Consider the following 25,629-nt stretch of genomic DNA (forward strand, 5'->3'; position numbering starts at 1 on the left):
TACTTAACATCTCTTCAACACGTACTACATGTACGGAACATGACCTAATACGTTGAAAGTCTGTTTCGATTAAGGAGTGAAAGATTTCATCCAAGTTTATGCTTCCCAATCTGGAAACAGTGAGGTAAATATAGAGGAATTCTTGAAGACACTCGAGGAAGTAATCACCGATGTGGAAGTGTTAGTCATGGGAGACCTCAATGTGCAGGTTAGAAGTGATAGAATTGGTAAAGATTAAGTGATTGTTCCATTTGGATATGGAAAAAGAAACAGTGAGGGAGATAAGTTGATTGATTTTTGTGAGATAAATGGAATGATTGTGGGTAACACTTGGTTTAGAAAGAAGAATAGTAGAAAGATCACTAGATATGGCTGGGTGAAAGAAGGACAAAAACTGTTATTGATTATTTTTTGGTTGAGAAAATAAACCATAAACTGTTAATGGATGTATCACTATCAGGTGAGGTGTTTAATGCAGATCACAGAGTAGTGGTAGCAAAATTGAAAACAGGTAACATTGTGAGAGGAAAAGACATGACAGAAGAAAATAAAAGTATGGGAATTAAAGGATAAAAGAATTCAGGAGGAATTAAAAAAGCACATCCCTATATCAGAAATAGAAAATGTAGAAGAAGAGTGGACCAAATTTATAAACACTTTTGTAAGCTGTGTAGAGCAGATTTGTGGCAAAACTTCAGCATGAGTAAAGGAAAAAGAGACACCTTGGTGGAATGAAAAGGTGAAGGAGATTAGAAAGCATGGCAAGAATGGAATAGAGATAGGAAAGAAGGACAATAAACAAAGCAAATAATAAGATCCACCTTTTCAATACTATATACAGTAGAGTCTCGCTCAACCGACCTTCGCTTATCCGACACTCCGTGTTATCCGACACTGGTAGGCTTAATTTGAACTTTAGGTGGATGCAATTCTGGGACACGGGGTGTGGACGGTGCGACTGTGTGACAAGCACTAGCAGTCATGCGGTAGGATTTTGCAATGTAGTATTGGTTAGGTGCGGATGTTATAGTTTTCATATCCTCTGTGAGTATGGCGAGTAAACGTAAGAAAGTGATTGTTTCTGTGGAAGACAAGTAGAGTGGGTTAAAGAGACTGGACAAAGGGGAAACTCTCGAAAAAATGGCTTCAGATTATGGTGTTGGACGTGTTACAGTGGGAGACTGGAAACATACGAGGGAATAAATTGAAAAGTGGTGCTCTACGAGAGCAACAAGTGATGGATTGATAATTAGAAAGAAAAAAAAAACAATGAAAAATGTGAGTACGAAAAAGTAAGTGAAGCACTATTTCTTTGGTTCACTAAAAACCAGGAAAAGGGCTTGTCAATATCTGGCCCCATTCTGCAAGAAATGGCGGTGTATATCCAGAAGGAGTTTAATAAAGGGACCCTGATTTTACTGCTAGTGCTGGGTGGCTTGATCGGTGGGAAAAACGGTACGGCATTGGGCAGCTTAATATCTGTGGAGAAGAACTGTCAACTAAATCCGATGAGGTTGTGAAATTTAAAAGACAATTTCAAGAAATAATTCTTGCTAAAGGATTAACCGGTGATCAGATTTTTAATTGTGATTAGACTGGGCTGAATTTCAAGACCGAGCTCGATAGCTGCAGTCGCTTAATTGCGGCCAGTATCCAGTATTCGGAAGATAGTAGGTTCGAACCCCACTGTCGGCAGCCCTGAAAATGGTTTTCCGTGGTTTCCCATTTTCACACCAGGCAAATGCTGGGGCTGTACCTTAATTAAGGCCACGGCCGATTCCTTCCCACTCCTAGCCCTTCCTTGTCCCATCGTCGCCATAAGACCTATCTGTGTCGGTGCGACGTAAAGCAACTAGCAAAAAAAAAAAAAAGAATTTCAAGATGCTGACATCAAAACTCTTGCAGCCCAAGCCAAGACGTCTGCACATGGCTACAGGCGTAGTAAGAAAAGAGTACTGCATCTACTGTACAATTGAATTAATAAGTCAATAAATAGAGTCCCGTAAAACATAGTACGTAATACAGTATAGCCTTCCTGTTTGTTTTAGTTCATTTTCAAAGTTATTCTGTATTATCCGACATTTTCGGTGATCCGACGTACTCCAGGTCCCGTTTAGGTCGGATAATCGAGACTCTACTGTATTAGTGAAAATTTCTACATTTCTGTTAAATCATCACATTTATGAACTTTTGGTACCAGTTTCGACAAAACTATATGTCATCATCAGCCTAGGATATATTATTCAAAGACAATAAAATACATTGATCATGACCCTTATAATATCATAATAGTAAAATTAGAAAATATACGTATTAAAACTAAAGTAATATTTACATGTATAAGCTGATAGTCATTAAAACAATAGTGATCGATTTTTATAAGGTGTACACCTTAGTAATTGTATTTAAAAAGAATGACATGTTAAATGAAATTTTTGTTTTTTGCAGTAAAATATATTGATCAGCCTTTGATCTGTCATATTTTAATCTGTAGAACAGTCTGATTCATTTTTAAAGAGGCGTTGTAGCTATGTTTGACATGTTAATAAAAGTAAACAAACAAGTTCCTCACGAGTATATACACAATATAATGTAGAATATTCTAACAGGGCTTCAACTTGGACTTAACAGATGAAGAATTTTAGTACAATGTCCAATTTAACTAAGATAAATAAATTAAGTTTATATGTCACTGCAGGTTGATATTGACAAGCAAAGTGTTTTATTGGAAAGTTCTTTTTATATCGGCTTGTCCCCTTGTATGTTTATTTATATCATATTAAGTGATATGGCTGAACACTGTAAAATAGCTGAGGTTCTTGTTGAAGTGGTGCTTGAAAGGATCTTATGAAGCAAGTTGTAAATACAGTGGTTGATCTAGAAAGGTCTCAAACCAAGACCACTATTGTATTAATGACTATCAGCTTATACATATAAATATTACTTTAGTTTTAATATGTATATTTTCTAATTTTACTATTATGATATTATTATAAGGGTCATGATCAATGTATTTTATTGTCTTTGTATAATTTATCCTAGGCTGATGATGACATATAGTTTTGTCGAAACCGGTACCAAAAGTTCATAAACATGATGATTTAACAGAAATGTTGAAATTTTCACGTAATATATAGTATCGAAAAGGTGGATCTTATTATTTGCTTTGTTTATTGTGAATCTTGATTCAATACAGAACCTGAAGAATGAAATTCTTAATGTTAAATAGGAAAGAAGGAAGTAAGATTAAATATCTGGAAGTTAAAGTAAGTATAAAAAAGTGGTAAATGAGGGAAAGAAAAAATGTTGAGAGAGATTCACACAAGAGTTGGAAAAGGATGTTGTATGGATTGATAAAAAATAAAATAAAAATCTACACAAAACAAGTGGAGAAAGAAAGTAGAAATGCAATAACAGACCCAGAGGAGATAAAGAATAAGTGGAAAGACTAAACTCCTGAATGAAAAATGATGCAGAAGAAAGTGTAGTGGTATATGAGGATGATTCAGAAATGGAGAGTGGTATTGCAATGGCAGAGGTGGAAATGGCTGTTAGACAGATGAAATGAGGAAAAAGCAGCAGGGATGGGTGAAATATATGTGGAAATGATAAAGGCAGCAGGACCTATAGGCTGCTAAGCTGTATACAGAGGAATTGGTGTAAAGGTGTGATAATACAAGTATTTAAGAAAGGTGATGGGAAGGCATGTGACAATTACTGAGGAATTACACTGTTGTCACAAGTAGCCAAAATATTGGGGAGAATAATAGAAAGGAGGATGACAGAAAGGTTGAAAAGAAATTTAGAAGAAGAGCAGTATGGATTTCGACAGGGCTGGTTAACAATAGACCCTATATATACCATGAGATTACTGATGGAAAAACAGTGGGAATATGGAAAGGATCTGGTGATGGTATTCCTTGATCTAGAAAAGGCATACAATAGTGTTAATAGAGAAAAGGTGTGTATGAAACCCTTGAAAGAAAAAGATGTGGAAGGCAATCAAGGGAACTAATGAAAGCAATGTATAAGAATTGTTTCAGTTATGTCCAGACTCCAGTGGGGAGCAAAGATTGCTTTAGGAATCAAACTGGACTAAGACAGGGAAGTGTATTGTCTCCACGTATGTTTATAATGGTTATGGATGAAATTCTAGAGGAAACAATGCAACATATGGAGGGGATATGAAAATATTGTTGTTTGCAGATGACATAGTGATATGGGGGGGTCAACAATACAGAAGTGAAAATCCAACTAGAGGCTTTAAATGACAATATTAAGAAATATGGTATGAAAATTAGTGTGGAGAAGAGCAAAACAATTGTGATGACAAGAGAAGGAAAAGGTATCATTAGTATCAGGGGACAAAGCCATGAGGTTGTTGAATAGATACGTACTTCAAATATTTGGGAAGTGAAATAATGCAAGATGCAAGGTTGGATAAGTTGACCAGCAAAAGGGTACAAGCAGGAAATACATCCTACCAGAATGTGAGGAACCTGGTGTGGAACAGAGAAGTTTCTATGAAATGTAAAGAGATAATGTACAAGATGTAGACCCCTATATTAACACTTGCATCAGAGACCTGGACTTTGACAGCAAGAAATGAGAGTAAAATTCAGGCCAGTGAGATGAAGTTCCTGAGGAGTACAATAGGAAGGACAAGGAGAGACAGAGTAAGAAATGTTGAGGTCAGAAAAGAGATAGGGGTACCAAAACTGAGTGATAGGATGGAGAAGAATAAATTGAGATGCTCTGGAGATACTAAGGGGATGAAAGAGGGAAGGATACCAAAACAATTGTGGGAGACTAAGATAGAAGGAAAGAGGGTAAGAGTGAGGCCCAGAGCAAGATGGATGGATTCTGTCAAGAACAGTATAAGAAAAAGACTGGACTGGGATACAGCTACCGAAGAGGAGTGGTGGAAGGAGAGGCAATGGTGAAGAAGTGCCATCAGCACCCTGACCTGGCAGGAGCTGGAGAAGGGGAAATGAAAATGATGATGATACGCCTTTAAGTCACTTTGTAGGAAGAGCCTGGTGTGGAGAATTGTATTCCTTATGGATGCTGGGAAGGATCCATCATCATTTAAAGTTTCAATCCTAGATATGTTTCACTTCACTGCAAAGTTTTGGAGGGCTTTGAAGCAAACTACCATCTCAAAATTAGTTACAAACACCTTGAATAAACTTTAGAAATTATCTTGTTCTTGATTTTTATATTAAGCACTTAAACCAAAATATCACTAATTTGTGGTGTGCATCCTAAAGTCATTGTTGTTCTTATGGTCCTTTCACATAGTGAAGAAGGTAATTAAAGTATATTTGATTCTTAAATGCTCTGGTAAGAAAACTAACTGGGGCAAAATATGTATGTACAGGGAGCAGTGACTTACCATGTAAGCACACGTGGACAGCATAAAATAATGACATGGTTCCATCCTACACTGATAAAGGCTGCAGCAGGAAATATTTGACCTATGCATTTCTTTTATGTGTACTCTTTTTTTTTTCTGGCTAGGGGCTTTACGTCGCACCGACACAAATAGGTCTTATGGCGACGATTATGTGTACTCTACCCATGCATGCTTACACAGTAAATCGCTGCTCTGCTTTTTTTTTTCTATCCATGAATATTTGATTCTGAATATTTCATATTTATTACTGTGAATAACAAACAAGTCAAAATTATGTGTTTCAGATTGCAGTCCAGTGTATTCTCACGTGGCAGAAACAATAAATGGTCTAACAATCATACAAGCATCCAAGGCTGTAGACATCATGGAAGAGAATTTCTACCACCTTCAGGTAAGAAAAGTAATCAAAACTATTATAACATTTATTGGAGAAAAGTGGCCTACACATAATGCTGTCATACATTTGCTTGCCAGCCAAACAGTGCCAGAACAATTGGACTGGTGTGGGGATGAGTACTCATACATCATTTATGAAATAATAATTGTATTTCCATCCATTCTTCAATCTTAAGTTTTCTTTCTGTTTTTTAGACTCCTCTTTTCAAGTACTATTCCATTATACATTACATATCTACATTCTTCTTCAATATTCCATTCTACATTACATATCTACATTCATCTTCAAGTTCCGATGTGCTTTTTCTACCAGGTTGTGTTTACCTTCAAGATATCTCACCACCAATCTTTTGAGATGAGTTCCCCTAGTTCAATTGGTCCCATCGGTGGTGGCGGCAGCCGATACTCGTATCCGAGGTATTGTTTCTTAGTCTACACAATGAAGGTGGCACCGGTGGATTATCAGACTAATTCTTGCATAAAATATGAGGCAACACATTGCATTTGATGGAAGGTGGAGGACGTGGCAGTGTTGTCTTCCATGTTCCTGCTCAAACTGTGCAACTGCAGCTGAGATAGTAGCATGACAGCAAGGGAGATCCAATGCAAGAGTATGCCCCAATGCAAGAGTATGCCAAGTATGTGGGTTTATATCTACTCTTCTCAGGGTCTGCTTACTTTGGTCTTTATCTCACTTCAGAGGAGCACCACGAATCCTCTTGCCAGTGCTGAGTTCATCATACAGGATTTGACGGGGAGTCTGCTGTCACTCATACAATGGATATGGTCTGCCCATCCAAGCCAATGACCAACGATGGTGTCCAACTCGTTGGCTGAATGGTCAGGGTACTGGCCTTTGATTCAGAGGGTCCCAGGTTCGATTCCCGGCCAGGCCAGGGAGTTTAACCTTCCTTGGTTAATTCCACTGGCTCGCGGGCTGGGTGTTTGTGCCGTCTCCAACATCCCTGCAACTCACACACCACACATAACACTATCCTCCACCACAATAACACGCAGTTACCTACACATGGTAGATGCCGCCTACCCTCATTGGAGGGTCTGCCTTACAAGGGCTGCACCTGGCTAGAAATAGCCACACGAAAGAAACAAAAACCAAAAAACCAACGATGGTGGCTTTGATACTGTTTAGCTTTGCTTTCTCGAGAAGTGCTATATTATTACATGTTATAAATCTCATTTTTGGTCCTATTGAAAATTTATAGTTAAAAAATAATAAAGGTGATCTTTAATCCACCTATTCAATACATTAATTTCCACTTATAGTGGTTACGTACACATACTATCAGTTAAATGGGACATGTTTCGCCCTCAATTCAGGGCATCTTCAGCCTAAAAACAATCTTCAAGAGTACACCTTATATTAATATCGAAGCTAAAAGTTTAGCCAGTTACTAAAATTCAGTATATAAAAATGTGAGATATGATATATTATACCAACATGTTGATGGAAACACTGTCAATGATTAAACCATAAAAATATTTTGTCAGAGACTAAAACTTATTCTGTTACAAAATTTCTAATTAAAACGGTTGATTAAAAAATTAGAAATTTTGTAACAGAATAAGTTTTAGTCTCAGACAAAATATTTTTATGGTTTAATCATTGACAGTGTTTCCATGAACATGTTTGTACAATGTATCATTTCTCACATTTTTATATACTAAACTAGCAAAATACCTGTGCTTCGCTACGGTATTATACTTAAATTTATAATTGAATGCTTATTGTTTTAGATATATAATCTGCCAAAATTCTCGATCTGACTTGTTTACTACGAGAATCCGTCAAAATTCGCGATATGACTCATTTTCTAATAGATTACGGCAAGTTTCCTCCCATTTTTCAATCTTTCTTTCCAGCAATTGATTTTGTACTTCCCGGGCTAGGTCCAGGTATTCCACCTGATCAGTTGGGTCCCTAAATCTTTGCCATCTTTTCCTATAAGCATTTTTAATATGGATCAAATCCTTCAGGATATTCGGCGTGGTGTCGTCTTGGGTGCTTTGGCAGTACTGAACCCGCGGCCGGACTACATTCTTAGTCATTACCCGTCCAGGACCCGTTTCCAGCGTGGTCCGCACATTTGACGACGGTCCAGAACATTATTATTATTATTATTATTATTATTATTATTATTATTATTATTATTATTATTAGATGTTCTGGACCCCACGCACGTAGGCAAGTGTGCGGGATTTCTAGCGATACAAATGACAGACTTCCGTGCATTATTGACCTTATTATAGAGGTGAACAATTTGACGGTCAATCTCATTCCCATCGTTTATTTCAAGTGTGTTTAAACTTTTATTTATATGCCAGGAGAATCTACTATAATCTAAGAACGTTCTCCGAAGGAAAGGATGGCTGTTGAAAACAAACCCAGGAAAGATTAAAAATGATCGGTTTATGATCAGAATAAGTACATCGAAAATCTACAGCCTGTTTCCAGTCATACGACAGGGTCAGGAATGGAATGAATAAAGCCCCATCTAGCGGTGACAATAGGAATTGTGCCGGCTGCCGAAGCACTCCTCTGGGGCAATGATCGATGAATGACAAATGAAATGAAAAATTGGACAGTGTTGCTGGAATGAATGATGACAGGGAAAACCGGAGTATCCGGAGAAAAACCTGTCCCGCCTCTGTTTTGTCCAGCACGAATGACACATAGTGTGCTCGGGATTTGAACCATGGAACCCAGCTTTGAGGGGCCGGCGTGCTGCCGCCTAAGCAATGGAACAATAAAATCAATTGGTCTCACCTCCTTTTACACCCCACCGCCGTTAAGTTTATTTACCCCTCCCCCCCAAAAAAATTAAAAGAAGGTGTGTTTCTTTATGTTTAAAGGAGATTCCAAACACCAATGTTCACGTCTATTACTTTCAGTTTTGAGATATAAGTATCCCCATAAAAGTAATTCACTTTTTTCACTTCCTTTCACACTCATTCCCCCCCCCCAAGTGAATTTTCTGGCAAAAAATACTTGTTTCTTTAATAGTAAAGGATCTTCTAAATACCAATTATCACGACTCTAACTTCTTCAGTTTTTGATTTATGTGTCCTCATGAAAGAAATATAACTCCTTTTCACTCCTGCCCCCCAAGATGGTTCCCCCCTCCCCCAAAACACGTTTTTCTTTGTTTTTAAAGGAGATCCAAATACCAATTGTCACATCTGTAACAACTTTAGTTTTTGTTAGATGTATGTATTCTCATACAATTAAGTCAATTAATTTTTCAATTCTTTCACACCCCCACCTCCATTGGATTTTCCGAGAATACGTGTTTCTTTACTTTTAAAGCAGATTTTAAATATCTAATTTCACGTCTGTAACATCTTCATTTTTGAGATATCAGTAGCCTAATTAAAAGAATTCAACACAATTTTCAGTCACTTTTACCCCCCACCCCCTCCTCCCAACTGGTATTTCCGAAGACTAAAAATACACGTTTCTTTATTTTTAATAGAGATAAAAAATACCATTTTTCACTTCTGTAACATGTTACGTTTTTTTAGATATACTGCAGAAATTCTCATTTTAAAATTTCACCCCTTTTAGTTCCCCTTAAGTGGAGTTTCCAAAAACAAATCACCTATGTTTCTTTACATTTACAGGAGATTTCAAATAACCACTTTTTACATCTGTAACATTTTACGTTTCTCAGATATTCTGTAGATATAGTCTTTCAAAAAATTCACCCCAATTTGTCACTTCTGTTTAACCGCCATTAATTGGATTTTCCAAAAACACGTGTTTCTTTATTGTAAAAGGAGATCCCATATACAAATTTTCAGTTCTGTAATATCTTCAGTTTCTGACATATATGTATCCTCATTAAAGGCATTCAACCCATTATTCACCCTTTTACACCCCTCCTAATGGGATTTACAGAAAACAAAAAAATACATGTTCCTTTAGTTTTAAAGGAGATTCTCAATGCCAATTTTTACATCTGTAAACTTTTAAAGTTTTAAGATGTAGACACACTCATTTTAAAATTTCACCCCCCACTATTTGGATTTTCCAAAAACGAAAAAGTACGTGCTTCTTTATTTTTAAAGTAGATCCCAAATACCAATTTTCAGGTCTGTAATATCTTCAGGTTCTGAAATATAAGTAGCCTCATTAAAGGCATTCAACCCTCTTTTCACCCTTTTCCATCCTTCCTATTGGAATTTTCCAAAAACAAAAAAATACGTGTTTCTTTATTTTTAAAGGAGATTCTAAATACCAATTTTTACATCTATAAAATTTAAAAGTTTTGAGATATAGATACACTCATTTAAAAATTCACCCCCTTTTCACACCCCCCCCCCATTAATTGGATTTTCCAACAAAAAAAATACGTGTTTCTTTATTTTTAAAGGAGATCCCAAAGACCAATTTTCAGGTCTGTAATATCTTTAGGTTCAGAAATATAAGTAGCCTCATTAAAGGCATTCAGCCCCTTTTTCACCCTTTTCCACCCTTCCTATTGGGATTTTCCAAAAACAAAAAAATATGTGTTTATTTATTTTTAAAGGAGATTCTAAATGCCAATTTTTACATCTCTAAACTTCAAAAGTTTTGAGATATAGATACACTCATTTTAAAAATTCACCCCTTTTTCACCCCTCCATTAATTGGATTTTCCAAAAGCAAAAAATACATGTTTCTTTATTTTTAAAGGTGATCCCAAACACCAATTTTCAGATCTGTAATATCTTCAGTTTCTGAGATATAAGTATCCTCATTAAAGGCAATTCAACCCCTTTTTCACCGATTTTCACCCCTCCTATTGAGATTTTCCGAATACAAAAAAAAATATGTGTTTCCTTATTTTTAATGAAGATTCTAAATAGCATTTTTTACGTCTGTATACTTTAAAAGTTTTGAGATATACATGCACTCATTTTAAAACACCCTCCCATGAATTGGATTTTTGAAAAACAAAAAAATACGTGTTTCTTTATTTTTAAAAGAGATCAAAAGTACCAATTTTCAGGTCTGTAATATCTTCAGTTTCTGAGATATAAGTACCGGTATTCTGATTAAAGGCATTCAACCACTTTTTCACCTCTTTTCACCCCTCCTATTGGGATTTTATGAAAACAAAAAAATACGGGTTTCCTTATTTTTAAAAAAAGATTCTAAATACCAAGTTTTACATCTGTAAACTTTTGAGATATAGATACACTCATTTAAAAATTTCACCCCCCTTTTCACCCCCTTAGCGGTGGAATACCCAAAAATCCTCTCTTAGCGAGCACCTACATCTTAATATGAATATATCTCCAAAATTTCATTTCTTTATGTCCAGTAGTTTTGGCTCGGCGATGATGAATCAGTCAGTCATACAGTCAGTCAGTCAGTCAGGACAAGCTATTTTATATGTATAGATTTTAGTAACTGGCTAAACTTTTAGCTTCGATATTAATATAAGGTGTACTCTTGGAGATTGTTTTTAGGCTGAAGGTGCCCTGAATTGAGGGCGAAACATGTCCCATTTAACTGATAGTATGTTTATAACCATTATAAGTGGAAATTAATGTATTGAATAGGTGGATTAAAGATTGCCTTTATTGTTTTTGAAGTGCTATATTCGTTATGTAGTCATCCCATTTGATGTTCACGATGGATCTATGTTTTTGTTGATGAAAGCATTCCAGTTTCTTGATGTCCCAGTCATATAGGGTCCAGGTTTCACACCTATAGAGTAACGTAGAAATAACAACAGCTTGCTACACCATTATTTTCGTGCAGATACTTAGATCTTTGTTCTGGAATACATGATGCAAGAGACGTCCAAAGGCCACACGGGCAGCCTGTATTTAGTTTTCGACGTCCTTATCAAAGGTACAGTACATTGAGAGAATACTCCAAAAGTACAAGAAGTGCTCCGCCCTTTCCAGAGCTATGCCAGATTTGGCGATATCAAAATCTCGGGGGGAAGTGGGGGGGGGGGGGGTCCAGGAGCAGGCTGAGTAGCACTGGGTCTTCTGAATGTTGACAATCAGACCAAAATGTTCATAAGCTCTGTTGAAGCAGATGGCAGATTGTTGAAGCCCTTCTGGTGTATGGGCTAGAGAAGTATTGTCATCTGCATATTGCAATTCTGTGACCCGGGTGGGATAGGTTAATCTTTTGGAGCAAGGTCTGGCCTGGTTGAAAAGCCTTCTGTCATACTGATATTTAATTTTCACACCTGTGTTGTTTGCACGTGTTGTCTCATAAAACATAGCTGCCAAGTACAGGGCGCAAAGTGTAGGTGCAAGTACACACCCTTACTTGAGTACATTTGTGATTGGAAATTCTTCTGAGATATCATTCTGATACAGTACCTGACTAACCATACCATCATAGAGAGCTTGGTTCAGACCAATAAAATGCTCGGGGCATCCAAAGCACTTCAAAACCATCCACATAACGTTTTGTTGAACCATATCAAAGGCCTTTTCAAGGTCACAGAACACTAAGAACAGAGGTATCATTTGTTCTCTGCACTTCTCCTGGAGTTGTCTTGTGCAGAAGATCATGTCAGTTGTACTACGAGAGGCACGAAACCCACACTGAGATTCAGAAACAACCTAAAGTCGATTCAGTAAGATTCTAGCAAATCTATTTCCAGCTATGGAGAGCAGGGATATACCACGGTAGTTTCTACAGATACTGTGATCACCTTTCTTGAAGACTGTAACTATTCTGGAGTTTTTCATGGCAGCAGGGACATATTTTGTTTCCCAAATTAGAAGAATCAGATAGAAAAACCTGATTTTTAGAGTTGAGCTTCCACTTTGAATGAGTTCAAGAGGAATGTTGTCTGATCCTGGAACCTTCTGTGTTTTCATTCTGCTGAGAGCTTTGATAAAGTCTTGGAAGGTTAAAGGAATGTCCATCCAAGGTTGGGGAGTATGTTGAGGAACATGTTGAAAAAAATCTTCAGCAGCAGTAGAACTATGGTTCAAGAGTGAGCTGAAGTTCTTTTTCCATCGTTTCAAGATCCCCTGGCGTTCTGTAAAAATGGTAGTATTTCAACAGCTTTCAGAGTTCCTGGTGATGAGCAGGCAGGACTATACAGCTCTTTCAGTCCTGCATAAAAGTTGCATAAGTCCCTGATATCTGAGAATTTCTGAAGTTCCTTGGCTTTTTGCTGCCACCAGTTGTTCTTTATTTCCCTGATTTCAGACTGACACTTCTGATTTAGCTCTTGAAAATGCATTTCTCTGGAGAATGGATCATGAGAAATGGATAGATAGGCATCCTGTTTAGCCTTGATGAGGTTCCAGATTTGTTCACAGTTATTATCAAACCTGTCTTGTCTTTTCCTTTCCTCATAGCTAATGACTTTCTGTGAAGACTCTGTAATGATATTTTGAAGTGTGGTCCATTCACATTCTACATCCTTTGTGTTGATTGGATTGTTAGTTGTTCTGTAACAGAGTTTTGGTATTCTTTGGCAACACTATCAAGTTGAAGCTTAGAGGTGTTGAACTTCTTCCTTTTTCAATTCGTGAAGTGGGTTCGTGGCTTTTTATGGATGGTAATCCTTAATCCACTAATAAGAAGTTTATGATCTGTTTAGCAGTCATCAATATTCCGAGCTATTTTGATGATTAGGACATCATTCTTGTCGCACTGTCGGGTGATGACATAATATATCATATGCCAATGTTTAGAGCATGGGTGCATCATGTGGTCTTGAAGTGATTTGGCAGTCGGAATTGGTATTGGTGATAAAGAGCTCATACTCAGCACACAGGCCAAGAAGTAACAGACCATTATCATTACAGTTACCAATTCCATGTTTACCCATGACATTTTCCCATAAGAGGTTGTCCCTCCCCACTCTGGCGTTAAAATCTCCGAGTAGTGCAAGCTTGCCTGTAGCAGGCACCTTGGTGAGGACTGTGTTCAATTGGTGGTAGAAGCAGTTCTTAGAATACTTGTCATTCTTAAGAGTGCGGGCATATGAGGAAATGAGAGTAATGAATCTGCCTCCTGCAAGAGGTATGTGGAGAGTCATGAGTCTTGCATTTACTGCGATGGGATTAAGTCGATGATCATTTACCAATTTGGTATTTACTACAAAACTCACACTATGGATGTGATGTTCATTTTCCTCGTTTCCTTTCCAGAAGATGGTGTAGCCTGATGAAACATAGATGATTTTTACTTCGCCCGCAAATCTGGTTTAAACTCAGAGTGATGACATCAATGCTGAGTTTCTTTAGCTCATGGCTGATGAGAGCAGTTCTTCTTTCTGGTCTGTTATCATTGTCTAATAATGTTCTGATGCTTCATGAACCAATAATGATGAACATAGATTTCTTTCTTTCATGATTTTGACCACAAGTTGGGGTAACCCTCTGAGTTTGGTTTCCCAGACAGGTTTTGAAAGCGGCTACTGATGTTTAGCCCACATATTCTAGGGTCTTCCCCATTCAGGGTGGGCAGTGGTGGTCCTAAATAGGCCTGTCAAGTCACAGATGCAGGACCAGATCCCTGAGTAGTCACAGGGTCTCAGGAAGGTGACCATCAGACATCTGCCGCCAATGTGCAGGTCCAGACTAGAAGCTTTCAGTTTACCCAAACCTGCTTCCATCAGCCTTATCCCATCACCATTGCACTTTTAGAGGAACAGCAGAGGAGAATGCCATAGGCATGAGTTTGTTTAAGGTGGATCAATACTCACCGGGGAGTGACCCACACGCTATGGTCCTGGAACCATTCACTGCGGCACATATAGCGTGAGACATGCAGTTTCCCGCACTAGAACTGCAATGGACTGCCACAGACTCTGAGTACAATTGAATTGCACCTTTACAGCCAATCCATCTGGCATGACCTCTTCCACCTCCACAGCTGTCGGGAACTAAGAAATAAGAGGTTCCTCCTCCGCCTTCTTTGCTGTTGATTGGTCCCATTATACATACAAATATACCACCTCATTTGAATAGGAGTGTTAAATTTCACTGTACAAAATCATGTCTGCAAAACATCATCAAGATGACTTATGGACAAAATTCATTTTTGATGTGTGATTAGTTTTTTTATTTTAGGTGCATGTTTAATGGTAACAGCAGTATATTCACCTCTTTACAGGCACTTTGACTTTTACTTCACTACATTAAGTGTCACAATTTTAAGACTTCAAGCTCAACCGTGTTAGGCTAGTTAGTTACCATATTTCTCTGAATACAAGGCGACCCTGAATGCAAGAAGACCCCCACCTTTTTCATTTAAAAATATTAAATCAAGCTTAAAATGTGTGTTGTGAAATAATATTATTTATAATGAATTAGAAATTTAAACTGAGGAAAAAATACCTACTTCTCTAAACATTTTCGTTAGAGGCATCTGAATTCCTGCCACTGATCTGAACGTCATTCCACAGAAGGTCATTTTCATGAAATAATAATCTTACGTAAATTGAATTATAGTTTTAATTTGAGAAACAAATAAACATACTGAAATATAATTTAAATCCTACCTAATTTTCAAATCACTTTCATTGGAGCTGTCATTGAAGGCTTCTGAATCACTGCCACTGATCTAAACATCCTTTCACCGAATGTCATCTTTATAAAATCATAACTCTACTGGTATAATGAGTAAGAAATTGAATATAAGAAAAAATAAACACACACACACTAATACCATGTAAATTCTGTTACTTCTGAATAACTTTCACCGGAGATATCTGAATCAATACTACTGATCTTATTTATTTATTTATATATTTATTTATTTATTTATTTATTTACTTTTATTTATTTATTGTGCTTCAGAGAGGTACAAACCTAATGATGTGAAACACATATATGTATACTATTACATTAGATGTCTGCCTCCGTAGCGTAACGGTTAGTGTTATTAGCTGCCGTCCTCGGAGGCCCGGGTTCGATTCCCGGTACTGCCAGAAATTTAAGAATGGCAGGGAGGGCTGGTATGTGGTTCAAATGGTACACGCAGCTCACCTCCAATGGGGGTGTGCCTGAAAAGAGCTGCACCACCTCGGGATGAGGACACGAGTTTACTTTTACTTTATTACATTAGATAAAAAAAAATATTAAATTAAAATTATAATACCTCTTATGAAAGTCCTTGTAAAATAAAGTCATAAATGAAATAAAAAATACACTTTTCTTCAGTAACATAGTATTACAAATATTCAGTTACATATGCACATATTATAACAAGGTATTTAAAATATTACAATTAAAATGATTTACGAACTGCTTTAAAGCTGCATTAGTACTGTAATTATACATGATGGTAGTGATGTTATCAAAGATAATAATGATGATGAGCTAGATGGTATAACTAGAAACTAGAATATTAACTAAAGTTATGAGATTAACAATAGGAATCAGCAAAGTGGGATTTTAACTTAGAACAGAAATCAATTAAGCTATTTGTTTACATTGTTTTACTATGTAGTTGCAAATATATCTATTCTATACTCAGTGCTATATTTATTAAATATTTTCATTGAGTTTAACACTGGTGAATTACTATGTTGTTGGGTTCTTGATCTAGAGCAGTAGAAAGTAACATATTTTGGGCGTGTAGATGGATTAGGGACAGACAAGTTGAACAGAGAGAGCAAGTTAGAGCTACCAATAAGATTGTTAAATAATTTGTAGACAAATAGAAGAACTGCAATTACTTGTCTTTTTGCTAAGGACTTATAGCCAAGTTGTTTCATTAAGTCATCATACGAATCAAATTTAGGATAATTATTAGTTATTTTGTACATAAGGTATCTAAGAAATTTGTTTTGCACCATTTCAACTTTGTTTTCTTAGAGTTTAAAGGTGGGATTCCAAATGGTTGATGCATATTCTAGCCGACTTCTTACAAAGGAGTTGTATAATAGCTTTATTGCCTCGGGATTTGTGAAGTCACGTGTGTATCTCTTAATAAATCCTAATAATCTGTAAGCATCTGCAACTACATCGTTTATGTGCAGAGAGAACGTCAATTTAGTGTCAAAATGCACGCCAAGATCCTTGATAAAATTCACTGATGACAGATTAGTATTCAAAATATTATACGAGTGACTAATTTTATTTTTATTCCTGGAAAATACCATTACATGACACTTGTTAATGTTAAAATCTAACTTGTTAATAACGCACCAATGTGATATGCTATTGAGGTCTTTCTGAAGAAATCTACAGTCCACCTGTGAACGAATGGTTTTGAAAATTTTTACATCGTCTGCGAATAGCAATATGTTTGAATACTGTACGCATTTAGGAAAATCATTAATAAGTAGTAAGAAGAGTAATGGTCCAAGATTTGAGCCCTGTGGGACACCAGATCGAGTATTGTATTACTTAGATTCAAATCCTTTATAAGACACAAATTGTTGTCTATCAGAGAGATATGATGCAAATAATTTTATTAAGGTGTGAGAGAGTCCATAATAAGCTAATTTATTTAAAAGTACATCGTGATCAACTTTATCGAATGCTTTTCTTAAATCTGTGATGGTGGTGATTATTGTTTTAAGAGGAAGTACAACTAGGCAACCATCCTCTATATAACACTAATCAGAGGGAAAAATTCAAGGGATCCGACACTTCGAAAAATGAAGATATCGGTCAAAGAAAGATAAGGGCCACGAAGGGCGTGAAAATGAAAGACTCCCTAGCCCTCGCAAACCTAATAGCGTCGGGGTCGGAAAAGAACAAGTGTTGACCAAGGTAGGTCAGATAGGATAGATGAAAGTGAGGAGCCTGGCACAAGTAAGTGGAAGCAATGCCAGGACTCAGCTGAGGGCCCCGTGGTCGCCAACCCACGCTCCAAAGTTCGGAGCCCCTGGGGCCCCTTTTAGTCGCATCTTACGACAGGCAGGGGATACCATGGATGTTATTCTACTGCCCCCACCCACAGGGGGATAAAATCTGTGAAAACTACATCCACTTGGCCTCCTGTATCCATGGCTGCCAACACTTCATGAGTGAACTCCAACAAATTTGTCGTTGTCGATTTCCCTGGTCTGAAGCCATGTTGAGAGTCACTGATGATAATTTCTACATGTTCGAACAGATGCCGATATAGGGTTTGTTCGTAGACTTTTCCTAATGCGGAAGAAATTGCAACGGGTCTGTAGTTATTAATATGGGATATGGGCACACTGCTTTCCTGGTTGTGGTAGGTGCCTGTATGCCATAAGAGCATGATTTTTGCGCATTTTTACAGGCAGCTACATGTATCCCATACGGTTCCCACCCCTTGCTTGGAGGTAATAGTTTATCTAGTGTGCACTAGAATGCAACAGTTATCAGGAATTTCAATTTTAATATAAGAAAAAATATAGGGTAGTTTCTCCTTGCCATGACCTCTACTGAAGCACTCGATATGCCGGGTGCAGAGTGCGCCAATCTGTTGCATTGCCAGCTGTGTTACTGTACAAACATATCCTCACTCCGGCTCAATGATATTGGATATTTTATAGGGAGTATCGGATTCAGAAATAGATTACAGTGATTAATACTCCGCTTACAAACCAGATTAAGTGACAGTCGAGCAAGAGTTTTATTTGTTACGTCACTTTCGACTGAGAGTTCTTTTTAATTAGGACTTAATTAAAGATACCGGAGCACCAATTCATGGACTGAAAATGAGAAACTATGAAAACCATCCTCAGGGTTGTTAATAGTGGGGTTTAAGCCAACCAGCTCCTGAATTCAAGTTTACAGCTACACACCTGTACCATGTAGTCAACTTGCTCAGTACATTGATCTCTCAAATCAAATCAAAATCTCTTTATTTGCAAATGAGGTGTCTACCTCGGTGGCAAATGGTACACTAAAATACATTATTGTCAAGCACTAAATATTAAATTAACAAGAGAAGAAAATTTTCCTATAATACAATATTATACAATTTACGCTAACAATGTTTTCTATTAAACACACAGCTCATCCTTAATAAATTTATATTGTTTACAAAATTCTACTTATAATATCTCCTGTACTTCTTACAAATATAGTCAACTGATATACAGTATGTGGAATTACTTCAAATGATACTATACAACTGGTATAAGATTAATATTTACATTGCATTTATTTATTTACTTTTTTTTTTTTAACCGTTCTGGAAACTAAGTAGCATAACGACCTGCTGCGTCTTAACCAGAGCCCCTTTTGCCACCACTTTTCAGAGTTCCTGAAGGGCCTTCACAGCTACCGTAGCGGTCCCAGGGCCCTCGGAGTCCCCACTGTACTTCACCCCTACAGGCAGTCCCCTACTTTGGCTGTCCAAAGTCCTTAAACCAGGGGTGTTGTTGTTTGAGTCATCAGTCCATAGACTGGTTTGATGCAGCCCTCCATGCCACCCTATCCTGTGCTAACCTTTTCATTTCTACGTAACTATTGCATCCTACATCTGCTCTAATCTGCTTGTCATATTCATATCTTGGTCTACCCCTACCGTTCTTACCCCCTACACTTCCTTCAAAAACCAACTGAACAAGTCCTGGGTGTCTTAAGATGTGTCCTATCATTCTATCTCTTCTTCTCATCAAATTTAGCCAAATCGATCTCCTCTCACCAATTCGATTCAGTATCTCTTCATTCGTGATTCGATCTATCCATCTCACCTTCAGCATTCTTCTGTAACACCACATTTCAAAAGCTTCTATTCTCTTTCTTTCTGAGCCAGTTATCGTCCATGTTTCACTTCCATACAATGCCACGCTCCACACGAAAGTCTTCAAAAACATCTTTCTAATTCCGATATCAATGTTTGAAGTGAGCAAATTTCTTTTCTTAAGAAAGCTCTTCCTTGCTTGTGCTAGTCTGCATTTTATGTCCTCCTTACTTCTGCCATCGTTAGTTATTTTACTACCCAAGTAACAATATTCATCTACTTCCTTTAAGACTTCATTTCCTAATCTAATATTTCCTGCATCACCTGCCTTCGTTCGACTGCACTCCATTACTTTTGTTTTGGACTTATTTATTTTCATCTTGTACTCCTTACCCAAGACTTCATTCATACCATTCAGCAACTTCTCGAGATCTTCTGCAGTCTCAGATAAAATAACAATATTATCGGCAAATCTCAAGGTTTTGATTTCCTCTCCTTGGACAGTGATTCCCTTTCCAAATTTCTCTTTGATTTCCTTTACTGCCTGTTCTATGTAAACATTGAAAAGGAGAGAGGACAAACTGCAGCCTTGCCTCACTCCTTTCTGGATTGCTGCTTCTTTTTCAAAGCCCTCGATTCTTATCACTGCAGACTGATTTTTATACAGATTGTAGATAATTCTTCGTTCTCGGTATCTGATCCCTATCATCTTCAAAATCATAAATAGCTTGGTCCAATCAACATTATCGAATGCCTTTTCTAGATCTACGAATGCCATGTACGTGGGCTTGTCCTTCTTGATTCGATCCTCTAAGATCAGACGTAAAGTCAGGATAGCTTCACGTGTTCCTACATTTCTTCTGAAGCCAAATTGATCTTCTCCCAACTCAGCTTCAACTTGTTTCTCCATTCTTCTGTAAATAATACGTGTTAAAATTTTGCAGGCATGAGATACTAAACTAATGGTGCGGTAGTTTTCACACCTGTCAGCACCGGCTTTCTTGGGAATAGGTATAACCACATTCTGCTGAAAATCGGATGGGACTTCTCCTGTCTCATACATCTTGCAGACTAAATGAAATAACCTTGCCATGCTGGTTTCTCCTAAGGCAGTCAGTAATTCAGAGGGAATGTCATCAATTCCAGGTGCCTTGTTCCTATTGAGGTCACTCACAGCTCTGTCAAACTCTGACCTCAAAATTGGGTCTCCCTTTTCATCAACATCAACAGCCTCTTCATGTTCCAGAACCAAATTATCTACATCTTTACCTTAATACAACTGTTGGATATGCTCCTGCCATCTTTCTGCTTTGTCTTCTTTCCCTAGAAGTGGTTTTCCATCTGAGCTCTTAATATTCATACACCTAGATTTCCTTTCTCGAAAGGTTTCCTTGATTTTCCTGTATGCAGCATCTACCTTTCCCAGGACCATACAGCCTTCGACATCTTTGCATTTCTCCTTCAGCCATTCTTCCTTAGCTGCCTTGCACTTTCTATCCACTTCATTCTTTAATCGCCTGTATTCTTTTCTGCCCTCTTCATTTCTAGCATTCTTGTATTTTCGTCGTTCATCAATCAGGTCTAGTATCTCCTGAGTTATCCACTGATTCTTAGTTGATCTTTTCTTCCTTCCTAACATTTCTTCAGCAGCCCTACTGACTTCATTTTTCATGACTTTCCACTCTTCCTCTATAGTGTTTCCTTCAGCCTTTTCATTTAGTCCTTGTGCAACATGTTCCTTGAAACAATCCCTCACATTCTTTTCTTTCAACTTGTCTAGATCCCATCTTTTTGCATTCTTTCCTTTCTTCAATTTCTTCAACTTCAGATGGCATTTCATGACCAACAAGTTGTGGTCAGAGTCCACGTCTGCTCCTGGGAAAGTTTTGCAATCCAACACCTGGTTTCTGAATCTCTGCCTAATCATACTGAAGTCTATTTGATACCTTCCAGTGTCTTCAGGTCTCGTCCACGTATACAGCCGTCGTTTGTGGTGTTTGAACCAAGTATTGGCAAGGACTAAATTATGATCAGTGCAGAATTCAACCAGACGACTTCCTCTTTCGTTCCTTCGTCCCAATCCAAATTCTCCTACTGTACTACCTTCTCTTCCTTGGCCTACCACTGCATTCCAGTCTCCCATCACAATTAGATTCTCATCACCTTTTACATATTGTATTAAATCTTCTATCTCCTCATATATTCTTTCGATTTCTTCATCATCCGCTGAACTAGTAGGCATGTAGACCTGCACTATTGTGGTGGGCATTGGTTTGGTGTCTATCTTGACGACAATAATTCTTTCACTATGCTGGTCGTAGTAGCTTACCCGCTGCCCTATTTTCTTATTCATTATTAAACCAACTCCTGCATTTCCTCTGTTTGATTTTGTGTTGATAATTCGGTAGTCGCCTGACCAAAAATCTTGTTCTTCCTGCCAACGTACTTCACTTATGCCAACTACATCTAACTTTAGCCTATCCATCTCCCTTTTCAGATTCTCTAACCTACCACAACGATTCAAACTTCTAACATTCCATGCTCCGACTCGCAGAATGTCAGTATCCATCTTCCTGATGATCGCCCCCTCTCGTGTAGTCCCCACCCGGAGATCCGAATGGGGGACTAGTTTACCTCAGGAATATTTTACCTGGGAGGAAGCCATCATCAGTACATCATTCATACAGAGAGAGCTGCATGTCCTCGGGAGTTAGTTACGGCTGTAGTTTCCCGTTGCTTTCAGCCGTGTAGCAGTATCAACACAGCTAAGCCATGTTGAGTATTATTACAAGGCCGTATCAGTCAATCATCCAGACTGCCGCCCTTGCAACTACCGAAAGGCTGCTACCGCCCTTTCGATGAACCATTCGTTAGTCTGGTCTCTCAACAGATACCCATCCGATGTGGTTGCACCTGCGGCTCGGCTATCTGCATCATTGGGACACGCAAGCCTCCCCACCGCGGCAAGGTCACATGGTTCGCAGAGGAGGTGGGGGATGGAATTAATTTATTCACACACATTTTTTTATTTACAATAACCTGCACTGGTCGAATGCCCTCTAATACTTCATTTATTTTCTCTGTTGCTGTTTATTCTCTTCTTGAATATCTGTACAGATTTTGGAAAAGGATCAAACACTACCCCTGGTAAACTGTTATTGTTCTCAACATCATCACTATCATTATTTCTTTTGAGAGATTGCTCAAAGAACTTCTTTGTGTGTTAGTGTTATCCATATCATGTCCACCCATCATTAGTCCATTCTTACAATTTTTATTTTTATTCTCCAAGATTCACATCTTCTGATTGTTCTAGGAGATTATGGAGGTAGGTTCAGTAGTCATCATAACTAAAATCAGCTCATTTCATGCCGTGGGATAGATATCTTTACTTTTATAACTGAGTGCACTCCTGAACATCTAATAAAGCCGTTTTCCATGATTTTAGAAATGCGGTATAAATTATTTTTATTAATACTGACAATACCTAGTGTACATTTTCTGTACTTGATGGTGGAAGAATAAAATATCTAAAAATATTTAAAAATACAGTATCTACATTTTCTTTCTAACTTTTATTTGATGATGAGGGTATACATTAGTATTTATTCTTCACAATAAATTTGATTGAATTTACAATTTATGCAAATACACAACACTTACAGATTTAGCCTTGTTAAAGTGGGAGACAATTCGACGGTGGCGCTCCTAGTGCCTTGACCTGAAAAGTCGCGCTAAATTCAAATATCAATGGAAATGCATATACGAAAATGGATAAATAAATTACGTCTAGAAAGAATTATTGAGATATTAACTTCGAAGTTGCTAAAGCAATTCTGGATAAATGAATGAAGAATTATTTAAAAGGTTATTATTTCAAGACTGAAATTAGACATATAAACAAGATGTGAAATGGACTGCTGTGAAATGTCTTGAACTTTCATTTATGCATTACTTTTTTGCTTTAGCATTCCTGCCTGAACTTTTATGGTTAGATTTGTGTTTTTTCTCATTTAAAAAACATTGTATCATCACATTAAGACACTTGTCAATAAAAATATCGGCACATTCCTTACACACATGATGCAATGAATTAACATTTAAATACTGGACAATTTTCCTCTTAACATGAAGCCTACTAACAGAAAGAAAATCTATAAAATCCTGGCTTTAATCTGAGAAGAGGGATAAAAGAAAGAAAAGTATGAAAATGTTGTCGATAGTGATACTTTGAGGAATAATTACGTACAATTAGAGTAAAAATGTAACATACCCTTGGCTGTATAGTCGAGATTTCTAAAGTCGCTGGCCTGGAAGTGATCTGAACAGATGTTATAATTCTTATATAAGCGTAACGTCCCTTCTTTCTTGTACACCTTATCCAAATTACTTCTGTGACATTTTAAAACCCACAGATCACACCTACAACAACACATCAGTATTGAAGGTTAACTGCTGTACTATACAATAAAATATGCGTATTAAATTTTAGGCCAGTTAAAATATGGGTCGAGCAGGTCAGAAGATTATGAAGTACTATAAAAATCTCGTTGTCACTGGAAGAATATATATGCAAACACAATATTACTTACATTTTCTTGTCACGAGTCAAACGGAAGAAAAACTGCGCAATCTTCTCTACTTCATAGTTACTGCAGCCAAACACAGCAAATACCTTTCCCCTCATGTTGAGAGGAGATATCAAGGAATGACACACGCTACTATTTAATTATGTTGACTCACTGAATACGCATAAATAACACCAAAAACTTCACACACAAATACACGTGCTCTTATGACAGAATCAGTAGTTCTCAGGTCTACCCGCTAGAGAGAGCTCTCATAGCTGTCCCTCAATATCTCGCTGAGTGTCGCGTATTGTCTCTACTGTATTTGGTATAATACAGTACATGAGACTTAAAAAAAATATTCAGTCAAAACCAAGCATACACGTTTGCTACAATAAATCACCTACAAGAATGATCACGATAACTGTTGACGCAGTACTATAAGGTGGTGGTAGCCTATCTTGTCAATTAGGAGTATGGAAAATAACTTGATAGTCTTATATGATGGCATTCATGTCGTATACTTTATTTAAAACTGAAGTTTTTATCTCTATTCCTACAGGATCGGAATAATGCATCTAAGCTAATTATACAAGCTATTAGCAATGGAATCGGCCTTTGGCTTGAAGTCTTCAATACATTGTTTCTTCTTGTTTTGGTTATAAGCTACTTCGCTGTTGGGGGAGGTAAGTTGTAAGTTTTTAACTGATGTACAGATAACATTTAGGTTTGTAGAAATAATATTTCATATATTTTTCAGCAGTGATATTGCTTAAACTGGGTGATTCAAGGTATGAGAACAGTTTAGGATTATGTTCCGTTAAGCAGAATATTTAATCATTAGAGTATAGAAATGTTTAATTTTCATATACTTTTCCTTGTAAATTTTAAAATTCTTGGAACTAAATTTTCAGATAATTCTCACAAGAAGAATTTAAAATAATATCTTTTAGATGGATAGTGCCTTAGATTTTTCATACGTAACTCCAGAAGCCCCCAAAACAAACTAGGCAATGACAAAGAAAGATGAAAACAAAGCGTATGTAGCAGGAATTAAATGTCTAAGAAGTACTGTAAAGTAGTGATGTGCACGAATGACACCTGGAATCGCGAGAATCAGTTTCTACAACTCCGAGGCTGCACTCAATGGCCCATGCGAGAAATTGGTTCCGTGATGACATTACCAGAGTGTGCTGGGTCCACTCACTAGAGTGAGTCGTCCATATATAAGTGCGGCAAATTCAAACGTGCATTATTTACTATTTCTTTTGTATAGAGTATAGTACTGTATAACACCCATTTAAATTAAATGTCTTATTGGTTGTTATGAATGAATTATGCCACATAATAATGAAATAATAATTTAACCTGGTAGTCTGGAAATAACATTACACATTTCAACACTGGGTGTAGCATCATAGATAATCGACACCGTCAGCGGCTGTAACTCGATCCTAGTATATATAACTTCATTCTGCATAAATTGACCTGTTCAGCTCAGTTTATGGATGTGTTTGTGATGACTAAACAGACCAATCCTGGCATAAAACATACGCCCACACAAGACATGAATATAGATAAAATTTATGAAGCAAGCATGAAATTCAAGTAAAGATTTGGGAAACACTCATCACATTTTG

The 25,629-nt window shown here is 37.3% G+C and overlaps 1 protein-coding gene across 1 annotated transcript in view; it reads left to right on the top strand.

Moving 5' to 3' along the window:
• LOC136866830 (ATP-binding cassette sub-family C member 4-like) overlaps window positions 1-25,629 on the top strand; it is a 291,743-nt gene that overhangs the window by 211,191 nt on the left and 54,923 nt on the right. The window contains exons 20-21 of the mRNA XM_068226857.1: window positions 5,701-5,807; window positions 24,552-24,675. Coding sequence (XP_068082958.1) covers window positions 5,701-5,807; window positions 24,552-24,675 — 231 coding nt within the window. The remainder of the gene's footprint in view (window positions 1-5,700; window positions 5,808-24,551; window positions 24,676-25,629) is intronic.

This window comes from Anabrus simplex, chromosome 3 (assembly GCF_040414725.1).
Source record: "Anabrus simplex isolate iqAnaSimp1 chromosome 3, ASM4041472v1, whole genome shotgun sequence".
Classification (NCBI taxonomy): Eukaryota; Metazoa; Arthropoda; class Insecta; order Orthoptera; family Tettigoniidae; genus Anabrus; species Anabrus simplex.